The sequence below is a fragment of the Takifugu flavidus genome, chromosome 10 (assembly GCF_003711565.1).
Source record: "Takifugu flavidus isolate HTHZ2018 chromosome 10, ASM371156v2, whole genome shotgun sequence".
NCBI lineage: Eukaryota > Metazoa > Chordata > Actinopteri > Tetraodontiformes > Tetraodontidae > Takifugu > Takifugu flavidus.
Window position 1 is genome coordinate 11,336,724 of NC_079529.1, and position 17,819 is coordinate 11,354,542.

Sequence of the window (17,819 nt, forward strand, 5' to 3'; positions counted from 1 at the left end):
CACATAAGATGTGATTGATGACAGGCACAGGGATAGTTTTGGTACATTCCTCCCACTTCATATTGAACCAATCAGCACATCGGTCAACACCCTCAGTCACCAAAGCTGGATCACACATGCACACACACACACACACACACACACACACACCACCAACACACACACACACACACACGTGAGGTGAGGCCCACAGGCGCCCCAACGTCAGCATGTAGCTGTCACTCACTGTCACACTGCATCATGGTCTTTATCCTGAACTGCTCCTGGGTGCTGTTGGCGGCTGTGGGCTCTTTTGGCGTGAAGCGCTCATATCCGTACTGAAGAACCACCTCGTGTCTGATGTTCTGAAAGTTCTTGCTGATGTTTAAAGCCTCAGACTGAAACTCAGCTTCGTTGTCCTTGACAGAAACAGGAGCAATATTGTGACATATGTCACCATTTCCTGTCGTTTTTCTTTATAGAATTGCTGAAAAGCTCCGTGTCAGCAAGACTGGAGCTCAGACAGATGAGAAAATGGCAGCAGGAACCATCATTGTTTACTGTCAGCATGAGAACTCACTCACCACGAGTGCCTGCGTGATCTCAACAACGGGTTTGATGGTTGTGTGTCGCACAGAAATGGATATGAGGAATGCTGGACCTGCTGGTCCAAATTACAACCCAGTGACAGCACAGCTGCCTCCACGTTAGCCTGGATGTTAGCAACAGGTCCTGTGATGACATCATCACACTCTCTTACAGTCCAGGAAATGGGATTTAGAAGCTAAAATATCATTGTGAGTGAGTGTGTTGCCCTAGAGAGTGTCCTTTTTAGGATAAACTCACCTGTACAGAGGACAGATAAGGTGAGCACCATCAGGTATGCACGACCACGAGAGCCGAGCATGCTGGGAAACATCAGGAGCACCGCACATCTGCAGGTGGATGAAGATGTAGCCAGCACACACAGACCTGGAACAACACAGTCGTTAGATATTATTAGTGTGTGTGTTTGTGTGTGTGTGGGTTTGTGTGGGGTGGGGGGTGGGGGTGGGGGGGGGGGGTAACGCCTCACCGACAAAGATCCCGCCTACTGCCACCTGCCACTTAAAAGGTAGCGGGAGTTGATGAAACAGTCCCAGGTAGAGCCCTGACAACAGACAGTGACGTTGTTAGATGGACTTTATTTACATGGTTGTCAAATATCACGTGACTAACTAAAAAACATGAAACCAAGAGTCAGTTACAACCAGATTTCTGCCCATTAAACACCAACGCTGGTGTTCAACTATCATGTTTACACGTTTTTAATTTAAAGGTCGTTCTTCTGGACAGTTCAAAGACTTGATGCCAGTGACTTTGTCTCCTGGAACTTTGTCAATAGCTGTAGCGCCACCTGCAGGCACGTGCACACCAGTGCTCACCTGTTCCAGTCACAACACCAAACAGTACTCTGAGGAGCAGGTGGAACACGGGAAACTCTTGTGGTTGGCTGAAGAGGAGGCGCCGGACAGCAGCAGGCAGAACAGCCATCCAGAATTCCGCAGACAGACAGATGGAGGAGCTGGAGATGCGTACAGGTGATCGCTCACCTGTCTGAAGGAAATGGGAAGAATTAAGTTAAGATGGGAACGGGGACAACCGGGTTTTTGCCTAACAGCTGATCTGGAAATGTTGTTTCTATTTGTGTCCACACAACTAGAGTTAATTGATACCAGTAGAGCAGTTGTAAGACAACATGACACAGTTGCAATATCGCCTTCAACCAATGGCTCTTTGATGCTTTGATCTTATTGGATTGAGGGCAGGTGGTGATGAATCAAGATGTCCCTCCATGACAATAGAATGAGAATGAGAAAAGAAACAGGATGAGGACAACAACTACCAAGAGCAACCACAAAAAGCAACTGTGGACGAGAACAAAAAACTATCAAAGGCGAGAACAAAAAAAAAGACAGAGGACGACACAAAACTATCAAGGACGAGGACAAAAAACTACTGAGGACGAGGGTCTTTCTGGGTCTGTTTCTGAGTCAGGGGGTTTCAGGAAGGTTCTGTGGGTGGATCCCCACATTCCCACCTGGTCTCCCTCAGCAGATTCCTCTGATGTTCTCCTGTTTCAGGATGTTGAAGAAAGCATTTGAATGGTTCTAGTGGTTCCCAGTAAGACCACTTGTTCTTTCTACTGTTTCTGTCCTCAGGTGTAAAACCTGAAGAAACTGGTTATACAGGTCAGTGCGCGCGCATAGTGAGAGAGAGAAACAGCAAAGGACAAACAAGAGACGTTAACGTCACACCACGCACGCACGCCCTGGAACAGCTATCATTAGTGTGTGTGTGTGTGTGTGTGTGTGTGTGTGTGTTGTGTGTGTGTGTGTGTGTGTGTGGTGTGTGTGTGTGTGTGTGTGTGTGTGCGTGCAGTGGGTGGACTCTTTACTCCGTGCAGGAACACTGGGATCCGCGGTCAGTCTCTGTCTCTTCTCCTTCGCTGCAGCGTTCTTCCTCTTTTCTGCACAGATGGCGACTAAGGTGAGACTAACTGGATGTTGACTGGGCGAACTGGGTAAACTGGGTGCGGGATTGTGAATCGGATTTTAGAAAAAAGAGTCCTTTGATTGTCCGCGGCAGAACTCGATTAAAGTCCAAACGTCGGCTGTAAAAGTTGAGTCTTCTCATTTGTCTGATAATCTCAATCAGGAGGGTGTGAAATCTGAACAGGTGTGAACTAATGTGTTTTTCCTGCTTCTTGTTTGAGGAACACACTTTTATCATTTCTTAAACGATCGAATTAAAGAAAACTGCAGGAAAGCCGACACGCCTTTGGCAAACAGGAAGTACTCTTATTTTGAAATAAGGATTCAGGATTGGCGCGTGCCCTCATGAATGAAGTCTGTTTGTCCAATTAACGTCTTCCAGTGGCTTTTGTTTATTTTTTAATAGAGCACCTGGAAGTGCTTTTCACTTTTATGCCAACTGACTACGCCCATATAGATGGCGCCACTGAGTGACAATAGCAATGAGGTTCAACAGCGAAACCATTTATATATTTTTTTTTACCGCCTGGCTGGCGCGAAATGAAAAGGTTTTACAGCAGTCAGCCAGCAGGGGGAGACAGAGGAGCCAGTGGCCTTTGACCAACTGTTATCAGTTTATCAAAAGGTTCCTATTTCCGTGCAGTTATGTGCGCGTTTGTTGTCCATCATTGACAAAGAAGAAGGAAACAGAAGACAAACCAAAATGTGAGATGTGCACCAACATCCAGATTCTGGGTGTCCTCTGACCATCATCCCGCTAGGTTACTTTGATTGGTCCACTGGTGTGTTTACAGTCAACATTAATGTCGCCAATAATGGCAGCAAGGCTCTGTTAGCTCTTAGCTGTGGTAACAGCTAACACTAGCGATAATGCTGTCCAAACATATCAGATGTGTTTGCGGGCTTGTGAAGTGACGAGGGCTTGATCTGCAGCCACCGCCCTCTTTCACAACAGGTCCTCAGAGAGCAGCATGGCCTGATCGCTTTCAGCTGTTTAACTGTTCACATTGACTCTGGAGCGGCCTGAGGCGCAGCCAAAATGCAGCTGCTGCAGCTCCCGCCTGCGCCACGTCCTGGTCACGTGACTGAAGGCTGAATTTCTGTGTTTGGGTGCTCAGTCCTGGGGCGGAACTCTGAAACAGATGTTCTGGACAGCTTTGAGGACATTTTGGACTTGTTTCTGAACAAAGACTCTGCTGGCAGTTTGGACGCCATCTCCCCTCTTACAAAGTCAACATTGCTGGGTCGACTAATGTCAACGTGGTTCTGGTAAACACCACAAAATCATTAATAAAGATCTGCTTCAGATCTTTAATGCCAAAGATGTTGGCGGGTCAACAATCTGGGGAACATGATGTCCTGTTCTTATATAATCAAATTACTGACATTTGCTAACACTTGCTAAATCCCTTCTTATGAGCATTCACGTTTTAAATCGAATGCAAACTTATTAGTCACTGAGCCGACTCCTTTATGCTTCAACGACTGAAGAATAACTTCTGAACCTGCTTTCAAGGATCAGTTTTACTGGGGTTTTCACCTGTAAGCCCCTCCCCCACGGGTGCCATTAGGTCAAAAACATTTGAGCACGTTTTGGAGGTTTATCATGCTGCAACCACATTTATGTGGCTCCTAAAATGTCAAACTTCATTTGAAATCCTGGTTAAAGAGAATTCTGGGAGTTGTAGTCGGTGCCACTGAGGCTGTTGTGTTGCTGGTGCGACTACCCCGTCATATTATGTGCATGTAGGTTCCTTTCAGCGCGGCCTGCTGGGACATTCCTGAGATTCCAGCTGTTTTTTACAGTCATCTGGTGGTTGAAACAATCAGAGCTACTGTGATGTGAAAATAACTTCAGGTTTCTGTTGGGGAAGAGACGCCATTGTATGATTGACCCTGTTGTTCGGTGAGACTGGACAATTGCTGGTTGCCGTGGCGACCGAGCCAGTTGTTGTACCTGACCTGCTGTCTGTTGTTGCTCTGTCAGTACTCAGAGTTGGAGCTGGCCATCAACGCTTTGGTCACAGAGTTTCACAAGGCTGCAGATGATGGACCCACCATGACCACCACCCAGTTCCAGACCATGGTGTCCAAGCAGTTGCCAGTAGTGGCAAAGGTACCAGAAGCTCCTCCCCCCGACCAGTACTGTTGTGCTCTTGGAAAATAAAAATTCTGTTTCGCACTTTGACAGCTAATGTTCCTTCTTGTTCCCTCGTCTTCTGGCTGTTTGGACCTTCTGCACCTGTCACCCATGAAAATGTTTTGGTGGTTCTGGACATTTATAATCTGAACAGTTGCTGTGATCATAAAAATAGATTCTGAAAATCTCTTTAGTGAGTAGAACGCTACCACAGCAACACAGTCATTGTGTCGTGACCAGTCAACAGACAAGAGCAACCAAACCAGCCACCAAGTTCACGGCTGAAGAGAAAACAGCAGTTTTAAACAGTTTAATGAGCAGATGAGTGTTGGCACGTCTCGGCTTACCCCCACTTCCTGTTTGCTGTTGCAGTCGGCGGAGAACGAGGAGGCTCTGGGCCAGCTTCTGCAGAAGATGGGTGTGCAGAACGGTCAGAACATTTCCTTTGAGAACTTCTGGGCACTGATCAACAATCAGGCCACCCAGGTGTTTGGTTCTACACACAAAGAGAAGAACACCAAGTGCGGCTGCCTGCACCAATGAGCGATGGTGGCCCCTCCGACCATCACGGGGGCAACAGGGGCAACGCTGGGGGAGGTGTTTCAGCAGTACGGAGGAGAACTTGGGTCACCGATGGACGATTCTGCTTTACAGACAACACTACACATCTGCTCTAAGCTTTATTAATTCATAATTCTAAACCAAAACATGTGAGTCAGAGTCTGAACCATCAGGCCCAAATCCTCCTCCGTCCTGCTGAGGTCCTAAAGGTGTGAAGCCGTTACAGTCTGGTGTGAAGAGGAGCAAAGACCTCCACGTTCCTGAGTGAAACAGACAGAGGAAGTGGTTTCAGTCCACCTCCGCACACAGACAGACGTAACGGCCTGTTTACTTTTCTAACATTTCAAATAAACGACTGCATGAATCCCTAATGTGATAACAAGTCTTCTTCCTCAAGTGTAGCTCTTCTCATCGATTGTTCTTATACTAACGCGTCAGTTTCTAATGTTGACCCTCTGAGACTTCATGTTGAATAAATAGTTCTCTGATTTTGATACCACAAACTGGTTCTTCTGTTCTCATTAAGTCCACATCTCGGCTTCCGAGGAGTAAACCAGCGCCAACCTAACCTAAGGTCAGAGCTTCTCCTCATGATGGAAGAGGAGGATCTGAGGGTGTTGGAGCAGATCAGAACGGGCCTTTTAAAAACATATTTTTGTTAATGAAATGAGATCAGCTTTATCTTCTCTTCTTCAATCTTTATTAATAGCATCTGTTACAATCAGAATTGTTTCTAGGTGCTTTCCAGAATCCCAGGGCCTCACCCCAAACAAGCAACAGTGGCAAGGAAAAGCTTCCCTTTAACAGGAAGAAACCTTGAGCAGGCCCAGGCTCATGGAGGGGGATCTAAATGCAAGTTCTTCTCTTGCTCTTCCACTTGTGCTGATCAATACTTTAGTGATCCGAAATCATTTTCACATTCACCAGAGTTCAGTCCAGGAGATGGTGAAGGTGTGAAGAGAATTTCCCCTCATCTTCCTTCAAATGGGTGAAACTTGGTGTTCCCTGATCATCAGCTAACCTTTAAGAATGAACTAAAGGTGATCATCAGCGCCGCCTAAAGGCAACAGCTGAATTTCAGTTGGGACCGTGGAACAGAGGAGCGTTGTGCACAGATGTGGGCAGGGTGGAGAAAGCTTTATTGGAACATGTCTGACACAGAGTTTCTACACAAGTTAACCGAATAATATTGATGCTATTCATAAATATTAAACTTCTCTCCAAACTTTCGTAGCATTCTTGCAATGCAGCCTTTTTAGAGGCTTCTACTCATGTCCAGACAATCAACACTGTAAAAGAACATTCTGAAGCCTTCATCACATCTCAGGACTCTTCATCACAGGTAACTGGTAACATGCTCCAACCGCCCAGGTAGGTCGACAGCATGTCTACAGTTCCGTGACGATGCGCTCAGTCTGCAGGCCGAAGAGAAGCTCCGTCGCTACGGTGCATTCTTGTGGAGTAAAACTTAAGAGAGGAATGAGTCTGTCTGACTTAAATGTTTAATCAGCTGTTTTCTGGTTTGGTTGGTGAATGTGAAGCACAAGCTAATGCCAGCTTAAAAAAAGATTAGGGGGTGGCTTCGCTTGGTCAAGGATCAAGTCAGATTTGAGGAGTCAGCCTGGCCTTTAGTGAAGGGCGGCTGCTATGTCGTTGACAGCATTTTCGGTGGAGTTAGGACTCAGATACTCAAAGGCTTTCTGGCTCTGAGACACGAACTGCTTGAGCGGGGTTAGCAGCAGCTCGGTGGCGGATGGGCGCCGTTGGGTGCTGACACTGTCGGAAGGGGAGGACACGCTCTCCACCTCCGGGGAATCCTTCAGGCTGGAGCGGCGGCCATTAGGGGGATCGGGGCTGTGAGGGGCCCCGGATCCTCGAGTGGTGCGGAAATGCAGGCTCCGGCGGCGGCGAGGCCGGCCATCCATCGCCTTCAGAAACAGACTGTTAGCTGACCTTCGGTGAGACGAGTTGTCAGACATGAAGTCATCCTGGTTCAGGAAGTCCTCAACTTCCTGATCCGAGGGTCGCTGAAGCTGTGCACAGAGACGATCGTGATGATTGAAATACGTCATTATTTATTACCGTTATCGGCTTCTTCTTTTCATCTACTTGTGTGTTAGTGTTCCAGTTGTCGTAGACCTGGTTGCGTGTGTGGTTCCTCACCATGTTGTAAAGTGGCGTAGTGTTGATGACCAGCTGCAAGAGCATCTTAAAGAGTTCCCGCAAGTCTCGCAAAAGCTGCTGGGTCTGAGCTGGTAGGTCTCTGATCTGACGCACAGGACGCCACTCAGCCAGAACCATGGCTTGGCTACGAATACCGTTCAGCGCCGTCTCCCGAACACTCTCCACACGGTAGACCATGGCCACCAGGAGGTTCCGCATGCGCTGCAGGAGCTCATTGACCAGCTCCAAAACCAGACCCAGACCAACCTGCAGGGAACATGTGAATACATGAAACTGGTACCAGGGCCGGGTAGAGTCCCCCAGGGTTTCTGTCAGAACCTGATTTGCCCTGAGAACTAGAACTGTGCAGAACCACTCAGAAAAAGGAGCTGGAAGTCTGGATAAGCTCCTGACACATTAGTTTGTTCTTCGTTGTTAACAGATCCATTTTGACTCCACATATTGGCTTGATTTTGGGGGTGTGGTCCCTGCTGGGCACTTGTGGGTCAGCCACTATTTGGGACCTGGACAGAACACACGCGTCTACTGTGATTCTCTCTCATATTTGGATTGGCCTCAGTGTTGAGTGGCAGCGTTGTGAATCTCTCCTGACCTGGGGAGGCACCACGTCCCCCTGGCGGTCAGGTAGTGTAGGAGAGGGCTATTATACTGTAACATCTAGAGGTAAAAGGTGGTACTGCAGGTCAACATTGGCTGAGGTTAAGTGTTAGCAACTTCACTTAAGCAATTGTCTCACCGCGTTGGCGGCATCTCCCAGCATCTTGGCGGCTCTTTGCAGCTGCTCTCTGATCTTCATCAGGTTATGGTAAAGCTGTAGACTCAAGTTGAGCAGCAGACTGCGAACCCTAGTCCATAAACTGGGCTCATCATCCCCATCTTCATCCTCATACTCCTGGACTTTCATCTCCCACTCCCGACCTGAAACCCAACAGATCAAACATGGAGAAATGAGGCTGTCTGTGTTGTTGACTGTCTGCCAGAGGTGCGTCAAGCACATCTGGGGTTAGCAGCTTCACAAAGGTCTGGATCACTGGAAAACCACAAATTTGCTGCTCTGTACTCACGCAGTGTTGGGGGGAGGGGCAGATAGTAAGCGGTAGCTTCCTCCACGCGACTCAGGACGTCATCCAGTCCTGACGAGGCAGCGCGACCCATCTGACTGTCCTGCACCTGCTGCGCAACGGTCCGGATAGCATCTGCGAGCCGCTCAAGCTGATCCAGAGCACCATCCACATTGTCCATCAGCCACAGCTGCACGTCATCCAGTGTCAGGACCAGGGAGTCCTTCAGGTGACCCACCACCTGCTCTCACAACAACAGATCAATGAAGCTTGAAGGTCAGGACTTGAAGAAAAGCTGGGGAAAGGATCGAACCTCCTCTGTTGACTGGTTCAGGATTGGGAAGGTTTTCTCCAGACGGTCGAGACCGATGAGGGCAAAACTGTTGGCGACCTCAACTGAGAGATGGGGTGCAGACAGAAAGACAAACAGGGGTGAGGAGAGTGAGACAGAGAGAGGGGGAGGGAGGGAGGCCGAGGGAGAAAGGGGAGGAGAGAGAGGTGACCTGTAAAACAACTAAATCATACTTTATGAAGTCACGGTTGTGGAAATACGGGAAGTGCAGAACATCTGGTCTGGTGCCTCATCTGCCGATGAACAGATTAGCAGTGTTAGCATTAGCTGTACCAGCTCTACATACTCTGAGGCTCCAGACTCTGCAGGAGGGGCGTGGCTTGTCTCATGGCGACTTGGGAGATTTGGCGTACACTGATCTCAGCCACTCCTCCCACCAGACCCAGGAGAGGGTAGCGACCTTTGACATCAGAGTATGCCGCCATCATGTTCTGTAAAGCAGAGCGAACCAGGGGCAGGTGGGAGGCTCTGAGCATGGCGCTGGTCTGAAAAACAGAACAAGTGTCACATAAAAAGAAATCGGTCCATTACACCAATGACCATGTGATGACTTTACACACAGACGGAGCCCTGAAAGCTGGCCCCGCCCTCTTTTTCAGGTGTGTCAGAGGATTCAGGTAGGTTAATGACAGCAGCTGGCAAAGAAGTGCTGATGTTTGTGATGCGACTCATTTAGTTCCTGGAAATATCAGAGTGGCGTCTGAGAGTAACTGGATTAGCATCCAGATGGGCTCACCTCATGGTCAGACATCTCGCCTCCACTGGATCTGTGGACAGACAAGAGGACAGACGAGCATCATGGGGGGCAGCATGAGGCAGTCAGCTGCTAGCGCTCACAATGCAGCGCCTGTTCAGCCGCAGCCGCATGAAAATCAGCTCCGTGTCGAGGCCAGAACACGTGTCCTAAACTAATGTCTGTGTCCAGGCCCAGCCCATCACCTCCACGGTTTTGATCACAATAAAGAAGCAATAATTTGGCTTTTCTACTGCTCAGAATGGCACCGTTCCCAAGAGGGAGCCTTGTGGGGCTCCTGGCCACCATCTGCTGGAAGCAATATTAGCTTTGTGTGGTGGCCTGTTTGGACATCGGCTGGTTCCCTTCTGACTGGGTGTGGTTCATCTCCAGATGCTCTTGCAGCTGGTGTGTCAAGAACAAACATGAGTTCGAACCATCTGCGGAAATTCACAAGACATGTGCAGCACCTGAAGTCCCACGCTGGTTTAATAGCCACTCAGATGTCCCCGTGCACAAGATTCACCTTTACGGGGATCCAAAGGTCCAGAAGGGACCAGAAGCCAGAACCTTTGGTTAGGGACCTCCTCTCTGATGGGAGCTACCCACGTGAGAATCATCTACCAAAGCCCAAAGATTCTGTTTTTAAAGCTAACGAACCAGAACCAGAAGCAAATTGTGAGTCATCAGTAGTGAATGAGTGGTTCCCAGTTGGGTGTCCCGGCTGGAATTAGGAAATCTTACCCCATCCAAGAGCGTCAGGTAGCGAGGAAGCGGGTCAGCAAGTGGGTCGACAATGGCGAAGAACGGTTCTGATGTGCTGAGAAACAGCCTGGACAGTTTTTGTGGCTGAATCAAGCAGCCTGATTGGACGAAGCTGCGTTACGTCACTGTTGATGTGATTTGAACTTTGAATCAGCCTGTTTATGTCTCAGAGTTGAACCGATCGATTAAGAAACACTGAAGTCATTTAGATGAAGAAGCGCTCAGTGTTCTGCTGAGGGCTTGTTATAAAATTCTTCTCATCATGATCCTTTACCAAAACTTATCTAATTATCCCTGTCAGAGTCTTTCAAGCTGCAGGTTGTAACTCTACTCTGGGACAATAGAAAAGTTAGCATGCTAATAGCTAACAGAGGTCATAACGACAGCGGAGTGGCATCGCCGCGGTGGCTGCAGCACCGGTGCTGAGACTGATGGACTCCACGCCGGGCCGTCGCAGAGGTTGCAGAGTCAAGTCTGCGAGGCGTGACCCTCCGGCTCTGCCTCCTCACATCTCAGCGAAGCTTCTCTGTGACACGTTCTGACTCCAGCTTGCTGGAAGGCTTCTGCAGCTGGTCTCAGCATTTAGCACTTCTAGCCGCACATTCTGGTCTTGCTGGACAGTTAATTTATAAAGTTCTGTTCCTTTACTGAGAGAGAACCTCAGAGGTGCATCAGATTGATGCAAAGCATCATGGGACTCACACATCAGTGCAGGGGAGCGCCTGACCTTCTTCTGTTGGGTCTGACCTTCTCTGCTGAGCTGGAGCCTCCTCCAGAAATGAGTTCACTCTGTTCCAAGAAGCTGCGTGTAATTCTCCTTCCTGAAGAGCCCCAAGTCAGAGCCATCATGTGACACAGACAATCGGACTGCCTGTCTGAAGGGCTCTGCTCACGTCTGAAGCTCTGACGCCACTCACGCCTCCTCCAGACCACAGCAGCCCTGATGTCAGAGAACAGCTCTTTGGAGGTAATTTCTCCAGTTGTCACCCAGTAAAACACACACACACACTCACACACACACAGTCACAAACACACACCTACGAACTCACGCATTTACACACACACTCACAAACACACGCACAGTCACAAACACACACATACGAACTCACGCATTTACACACATACTCACAAACACACAGTCATTCACATATTTACAAACACACACACAGACTCACAAACACACATACACGCACGCGGTGTAACACGCTACAACACGCGCGCGCATCATTGAAGCCTCCCCTACACACTCTCGATCAGATTTCCGATTTTACGGAGAGACCGTGAAGGCAACACTTGGTCAGTACTTCCGCTTTTCTTCGGGGAGCTGCGCAACAGTCAGGTAAAGAGCGAAATGGTCTTCAAAACGCCCAAATAAACAAAGCTAAACACATCTACCATCGTCTGAAGATTTAGATTAACAACTTTTTCACAGCCTGGTCACGTGTTAGAGGTTTTCAGCTGTTATGTGGCAGACATTTGTAATTTTCCTCACTGCTAGTGGAGTTTAAATGATATTTTACTAATTGTCTTTGATCAAAGAGGAAGTTTCTAATCTATCATTGTTGTTTGGTAGAACTTCCGTAGTATTTTTCCATTTGGCCGGCCCACGATGTCGACATCCCTCACTAAGGTGGGGGGCGTAGTGGTCATCACGCAAGTCATCCCGCAGGATGAGGCCTCCATCCCGCTTCACAGTGTTCCGGACGGCGCACAGGCCACGCCCACCACCGCACGGACCACACCCCCAGCCCGACGTCTTCTGCCCCCCACCAAGTTGGATGAATTAAGTGCATCCTTTCTTCAGGGGGGGCCTCAGGGTCTTGGGGTGAGTTTCTTGGGTCATTGTTTGGGATGGTGGCACCCCTGACAGCTGTGCCCCTGCATCCATGGTGCTGTAACGGAGTTTGTGTGTTTCAGGTGGTTCAGATCATCGTGGGGGTTTTATGTGTTCTGTTCAGTCTGAGAGCCACCTACTCGCCGCTCCTGGTCCTTCACGCTCCTCTGTGCCTCACCGTCACTGTAAGTATCCCTCACGTTCAGGTGGCTAAGCTCTGGTTGGTGGTTCTGCCCGCATCCTCACTCTTGTCTCCTTATGCTCAGTTTGTGGTTTCAGGCTCTCTGACTTTGGCAACACTGAAGAAAACGTCAGCGTCTTTGGTGAGTTTTTACCTGTAATGGTACATTAATGTTCTCTTCCAGGTCAGTACTCCTGACAGTGCTAGCTGGTATGGCATGAGTGTTAGCTTCTCCATCAGGCCAATGATGACTTGTCCATGTCATCTTTAATTAATTCAGCAAATGTCTTCAAATCACTTTGAACTGGCCAGAGGATCCAAACGTGCTGACACATTTTTGACGTAACATTTCTCAGCTAAGTCTTTGTGACAAATCTTCATAAACTTTAGCCTGTGTGTTAGCATAGATCAATCAATCAATCTTTATTTATATAGCGTCTGTCAATCAAAATGGTTTCAAGGTGCTTTCCAGAATCCCAGGGCCTGACCCCCAACAAGCAACAGTGGCAAGGACAAACTCCCCTTTAACAGGAAGAAACCTTGAGCAGGACCAGGCTCATGTAGGGGGACCCTCCTGCTGATGGGGGGGCTGGGTAGAGAGAGAGGAGAAGGGGGAGGACAGGTAGAGGATAGAAAAGGTAGAGATCAGGGAAATACATTAATTATAACAAAGTGCTGGTGTAAGAGTTGAGTGGGTCAGCAGGGTCGGAGGTCAGTGGGTCAGCATACAGCTATAAAGGTGGTGATACCATTAGTTGGATGGTGGGGGAGAAGCAGAGAAACTAGACAAGAAATAACATGATAGATGAGGCATTAACCAGGTTGAAGCTCATGAACTTATTCTGATGCTGTCTTTTCTGGGTCCAGGTCTGGGCCACTATTGTGTCAAACATCATCAGTGTGCTGGTGGGCGTGGGGGGCGTGGCCTATCTGTGCTTCCTGATAGCTATATACCAGCCTGCTTACATTTTCTGTGACGATGAAACCTGGGGGGACGTGACTCCTACAGAGGAGGAGAGGAACAGTTGCTTGGGGAAGATCAAAATACTTGATGTAAGTCAGTCAGAATTCACGTCTTTTCAGAGGACTATGGTGGACTGTTTAAAAATGTGTCATGAATTTAAACAAATTTTCTTCTGTGAGTATCAACTCTAACTGTGGTAGAGGAAGTCTTTTTAATGTTGCTTTGTTTTAGGCATCAGAATATGGATCTTTAGGCCTCCTCGTGGTTTTCCTGGTTCTGCAGGTCTGCGTATCCATCACCGTCTCCTTTTTCTCTGCTCGGGCCATCAGACGCCACGGACGCACCGTCACAGTACGCCAACCTTAACTTCATTTATCATCAGTTTTACGCAACAGTCTTAAACCTTGTCCGATGCTAACACCAATCTTAGCTTCTCCAATCAGCGGTGGCCATTTTATTTTATCTTATGACCTGATGCTGTTAGCTACAGCAAACATGTGACTGTTTGTATCATCAGCAGGTTTCAACAACGTTAAGGCCGTCAACAAACAAAGCTAATGGCTTTTATATCCCCAAAAATAGACCAGTTACAGCAACTTAGTGCATACAATGAGCCCTCACCGCAGGCGAATGTTGGTGTTAGCCTCTTCAGTCAGCATTTGTCTTTTAGCAGCGTTAGCTTCTCCAGAAGCTACATGGATGACATCATTCAGTACTTGAGATTTTCTTTTGAACTTTGACCTCCAGGAAGTCTTTGATGATGTTCGCCCCCTCCTTGATGCCATGGCAGCAGCCCCCGACAACAGTGTTGCCCCAGCTGTATCGCCTAGATGAAGAAGTCTCCATCCGTTCTCCAAAGCCCACATAAGCGGAAGAACGAACTGGTCATTAATCCTTGATTATTACATTAGGTGTCAGTAAAAATGAATGAATTTGAATGTGTGAGACAAATTTGTCTTTATTAACCCTTGGATAGACCAGAGTCCCGAGTTCTGACATTGTCTCAAACCAGAACTAAGATGAGAGCACGCCATTGATGCAGTCCATACAGCACATAAGATTAATGATAACCAAATTCAGATAACAGCAACGCCCAAGCCAAAGAGCCACAATCAAGCAAATCTGCGTTTTCACCACACAGTCGTCTTTCATCACTGAGATTTTTGCAGCAAAAGTCTGTCCTTAGCTGTGCTGGTGTGTCTGTCGCTGCACCTGTGTGTTAATGTTGGTCTGAATGTGTGTGATGTTGCCACTCGGTGCACCAGTTAGTGACACTGGGACGCTGCATCCCCATCACACCGATCCAGGCCAAGAATAGCACAGATAGACAGAACATCCAGTGACCCCCCAGGACCAAAGTTGTCCATCCCCTGGACAACCACCATCCCACCCCCAGGACCGCCGATGGAGCCTCTGCAGCCATACGTGATCAGATGATCAGGGACAGCACACTCCCCACACTTAAATGTCCTCAACCCTTCTGTGGTGTTCGGGTCTGTGGGAGGCGTTTTCACTTTTTATTAAAAAATAAAGATAAGTTCAAAGAAATAAAAGTCAGTAGTTTTGAAAAACCTTGCTTCACTTGTAAATTTGTTTCCGCTCATATCTTGATTTTAATTGATTTTCTTTATTATGTTTTAAATAATAAGTTATAAATGTGACCTAACAAAGGTAAAGGGCAAATATTACCCATATATATTGTTTATACTGCTTGTGATTGGGATAAGGTAAACATCTGTTCAGTATTTTAACATAAAAGTGTTTGATTGTGAGGCATTAAAAGCCACAAAATGCAACGGGTCCATCAGACCCACAAACGCTGGCTGAGTAACAACAATATGAACATTACACAAGGGTTCATTAGTAGAAGTTCACATCTTCCTGTAAACCTGTCAACAGCCAGCAAAGAGCCCAACCTGAACCTGGCAGTCTCAATATTACTCTCCCACATCCACATGTTACAAGGGTATTGTTGAGGAAGCCATCTTTACAAGTTGTGCATTTTTGTTCCTTTATGACTGACAAAATCAACCGCAGTAATTAGCTGCAGTTATTAACTACCATGAATAAATAAAGGTGAAACAATAGAGAGCCTTTTGTGCAATTTCCTTAACAGAAAAATGTCTAATGTGTGTGTGCGTGTGTGTGTTGTCTAAGATGATTTTATTGTGTGAAAATGGAAAAATATACATATTGGTGCCCCTTTCATAATTATAGTAACGTTTTAGGCTTCTGAGTCTTGGAGGGACACGTAGGTGTAACCATGGTTATGGGTACCGTGACTACGTAAAGACGAACATTTAAAAAGTTATTTATAAAAGAATTCGCTCGCCAAGCGTCTTTAACATTACATGTACATAATGGCGAGTGTAAGTGGGAAAAATGTGATGTGTTAATGTATATTTCTCTGTTAAAAGGCACTTTAAGTAACGAGTTTATTAGGACGTTAATATGTTTAATATGGACAATGTTGAAACAGGATGTTGGCGCCTTTATTTTGAAGTTCTTAAGCGGAAGTCGGTTCTGGCTCCACAGGACGTTAGTTTAGCCTAGCCGGTGTTTCAGCTCCGTGAACTTAAGTGTTCCTAACGTGTTCATCTCCGTAGGTTGAAAATGTGATATTCCGCAGAAAGTAAGTTGAATATCTGGTTTATTCAGTCAAAAATAAACTATATGCTTTCATATCCTATCAGAACAAGGGCCAGAGTCCAGATGTTCCAGCTACACACATGGATCCAGTCAAGAGGATCCTGGTTCATGTCTGTAAGAATGGAGCGGTCCCACAGCGAGCTCCCTTCCTTCAGGTAGGTTCTGGATTTTGCCTGGTGTTGTTCTGTTCCTTTATGAAGCAGCTCTGTCTTCTTCTGTCAGAGTGTGACCGGTTTCTTCAGTGGTGATGACCAAGCGGAGGTGTCCTGTTCTCTGGACAAAAACCAGTTCATCATCAGTGGAGGCGACGGAGGACCAAGGGTCCCACTGAAGGTGAGGAAATCACCTGATTTCATCCATGGAACTGCCGCTCTGAAGCGTGTCATGTTGCTGCTGCTGTGTTTCAGAGGCCAAACTTCTGTCCCATCAAACACCTCTCGGCCGCTGAGATGGCTGCGACCCCGCTGGAAGTGCAGCAGCGTGGCGTAGACGTGGGGGTGGCGGTCCTCCTTCAGACAGCTGATGAGAGAGTGCTGCTGACACGGCGAGCAAAGGAGCTTCACATTTTCCCCAATTTATGGGTTCCTCCAGGTCTGATGTCACCATATTTGAATGGTTGATGGTCACCAATGGAGCTCAGCTCTACATTAATCTAAGGTGTCATCACAGGCCGCGGGAACATTCCTATAATTCTATTTTTGTTTTATCTAGGTGGCCATGTCGAACCAGATGAAACGGTAAATAACTTCCTCTTTGTTTCACTCAGTATGGTGTCTTTATACTACAATACACCATTTATGCTTGTGTGTGCAGCTCCTAGATGCAGGTCTCCGGGAGTTACATGAGGAAACTGGGCTAAAACTGAAACCAGACAGACAGTCTTCAAAGATCTTGGGACTATGGGAGGTGAACGGTTTATTTATTTAGTACTGAACAGATGGAGACTGAAGCTAAAGCTAACAGCTGCAGCTCTGTAGCAGCCACCTAGCCAGCCAATGAGGCTTACAACAGCATTCTAGATCTGTAATAGTCTGGCTAAAGTCCATCAAAAAGCTGTGAAAGATCTGAAGACAGAAGTGAAGTTTCTCTCACTCTTCTGTTGTCTGCGTCCAGTCTCCATGTGTTATTCACCTGTACCGCCACTATGTGGTGCTGCAGCAGTCTGTGTAATGTCATCTCTCTCTCTTGACCTCCACTCAGTCAGTGTACCCCCCTCTGCTGTCATGCGGACCTCCTCAGCGGCATCATGTGATTGTCTACATGCTGCTGCATTCTCCGCTGTCTCACCTGCATTTGCAGGTATGTGTCCTCCACCTTGTCTTCGTGTCATGTTTTTGGATGCTGTGACGTCGTGTTCTGGACCTTCAGACCTCTTTGAGTCCAGCTCCCTGTGAGGTCAGCGCCTGTCTGTGGGCGGACAGGAAGTTGATCAGAGCCATCGTGTCTGCCGTGGACGGTGAAGACGGCGATGTTGACCTCACCGACCTGCCAACCAGCATCAGGTGATACAGCTGACGGTTAATGTTGGTCTGACCAACTGAACCCATCAGTCTTGTGACCGCAGCTGTGTTGCAGTGTGTCCCAGGTGTCTGCGCACGGCGCTCTGACCGACGCCACGGTGCCTCTCGCTGTGCTCGTCAGCCGAACCCCAGACACGGAGAGGGTCAGCACCGGCACAAAGTTTGCCCTCGGGTTATGGCAGCAAAGCTTGGATGCCTTTGACCCCTGACCTTTGGACTGTATAACTTTATAGATATTAGATATATTAAATAGATATAATAAAAATGATTTTGCTCTTACAAATTGTTGTCGTGTTTTGATCAAGTACATGAATGTTGAGGTCTGAAATAATAATAAAATATATGTATATATATATACACAC

General features: G+C 47.5%; 4 protein-coding genes across 10 annotated transcripts in view; 2 read left to right on the top strand and 2 right to left on the bottom strand.

Annotated features, from left to right (window-relative positions):
* Positions 1-2,336, bottom strand: part of dcst1 (DC-STAMP domain containing 1) — a 4,802-nt gene extending 2,466 nt beyond the window's left edge. Inside the window, 8 exon segments of the mRNA XM_057045097.1 lie at positions 4-105; positions 227-398; positions 564-614; positions 617-711; positions 826-951; positions 1,055-1,129; positions 1,404-1,575; positions 2,060-2,336. Coding sequence (XP_056901077.1) covers positions 4-105; positions 227-398; positions 564-614; positions 617-711; positions 826-951; positions 1,055-1,129; positions 1,404-1,512 — 730 coding nt within the window. The 5' untranslated portion in view covers positions 1,513-1,575; positions 2,060-2,336.
* Positions 2,337-6,334: 3,998 nt separating this feature from the next.
* Positions 6,335-11,574, bottom strand: plin6 (perilipin 6). 5 transcript variants are annotated; one of them, XM_057044580.1, is made up of 9 exons: positions 11,485-11,574; positions 10,289-11,346; positions 9,548-9,578; positions 9,098-9,296; positions 8,773-8,855; positions 8,463-8,700; positions 8,135-8,316; positions 7,378-7,644; positions 6,335-7,247 (listed from the first exon to the last, which is right to left on the bottom strand). In XM_057044580.1, exons 2-9 carry the CDS (start codon positions 10,291-10,293, stop codon positions 6,843-6,845), a joined length of 1,410 nt encoding a protein of 469 aa, XP_056900560.1. In that variant the 5' UTR covers positions 10,294-11,346; positions 11,485-11,574; the 3' UTR covers positions 6,335-6,842. The 5 variants fall into 5 exon arrangements, with proteins under 5 accessions (XP_056900560.1, XP_056900563.1, XP_056900561.1 ...); XM_057044583.1 differs by lacking the exon at positions 11,485-11,574 and adding an exon at positions 10,071-10,195 and having other exon boundaries at positions 10,289-11,362; XM_057044581.1 differs by lacking the exon at positions 11,485-11,574 and adding an exon at positions 10,071-10,195 and having other exon boundaries at positions 9,548-9,984; positions 10,289-11,362.
* Positions 11,575-11,918: 344 nt separating this feature from the next.
* On the top strand, positions 11,919-14,859 carry si:dkey-7j14.6 (uncharacterized protein LOC556585 homolog). Its single transcript, XM_057044590.1, has 6 exons — positions 11,919-12,134; positions 12,227-12,328; positions 12,410-12,466; positions 13,192-13,377; positions 13,520-13,639; positions 14,036-14,859. Exons 1-6 carry the CDS (start codon positions 11,919-11,921, stop codon positions 14,120-14,122), a joined length of 768 nt encoding a protein of 255 aa, XP_056900570.1. The 3' UTR covers positions 14,123-14,859.
* Positions 14,860-15,767: 908 nt separating this feature from the next.
* nudt17 (nudix (nucleoside diphosphate linked moiety X)-type motif 17) lies at positions 15,768-17,740 on the top strand. 3 transcript variants are annotated; one of them, XM_057045272.1, is made up of 9 exons: positions 15,768-15,890; positions 15,982-16,092; positions 16,160-16,270; positions 16,345-16,528; positions 16,649-16,674; positions 16,751-16,843; positions 17,138-17,236; positions 17,306-17,439; positions 17,513-17,740. In XM_057045272.1, exons 2-9 carry the CDS (start codon positions 16,018-16,020, stop codon positions 17,664-17,666), a joined length of 876 nt encoding a protein of 291 aa, XP_056901252.1. In that variant the 5' UTR covers positions 15,768-15,890; positions 15,982-16,017; the 3' UTR covers positions 17,667-17,740. The 3 variants fall into 3 exon arrangements, with proteins under 3 accessions (XP_056901252.1, XP_056901251.1, XP_056901253.1); XM_057045271.1 differs by having other exon boundaries at positions 15,783-15,920; XM_057045273.1 differs by having other exon boundaries at positions 15,799-15,903.
* Positions 17,741-17,819: the final 79 nt, after the last annotated feature.

Bases quoted from the DNA above. Each gene is read 5' to 3' on its own strand.
- plin6 (XM_057044580.1), bottom strand. The intron at 9,297-9,547 runs GTGAGCCCATCT...TCTGTTTTTCAG, and splicing joins GCGAGATGTCTGACCATGAG to ACCAGCGCCATGCTCAGAGC. The intron at 8,856-9,097 runs GTATGTAGAGCT...CCCATCTCTCAG, and splicing joins GCAGAGTCTGGAGCCTCAGA to TTGAGGTCGCCAACAGTTTT.
- si:dkey-7j14.6 (XM_057044590.1), top strand. From the start codon at position 11,919: ATGTCGACATCCCTCACTAAGGTGGGGGGCGTAGTGGTCATCACGCAA. The intron at 13,378-13,519 runs GTAAGTCAGTCA...GCTTTGTTTTAG, and splicing joins GGAAGATCAAAATACTTGAT to GCATCAGAATATGGATCTTT. The intron at 13,640-14,035 runs GTACGCCAACCT...TTTGACCTCCAG, and splicing joins GCCACGGACGCACCGTCACA to GAAGTCTTTGATGATGTTCG.
- nudt17 (XM_057045272.1), top strand. From the start codon at position 16,018: ATGGATCCAGTCAAGAGGATCCTGGTTCATGTCTGTAAGAATGGAGCG. The intron at 16,093-16,159 runs GTAGGTTCTGGA...TTCTTCTGTCAG, and splicing joins AGCGAGCTCCCTTCCTTCAG to AGTGTGACCGGTTTCTTCAG. The intron at 16,529-16,648 runs GTCTGATGTCAC...TGTTTTATCTAG, and splicing joins CAATTTATGGGTTCCTCCAG to GTGGCCATGTCGAACCAGAT.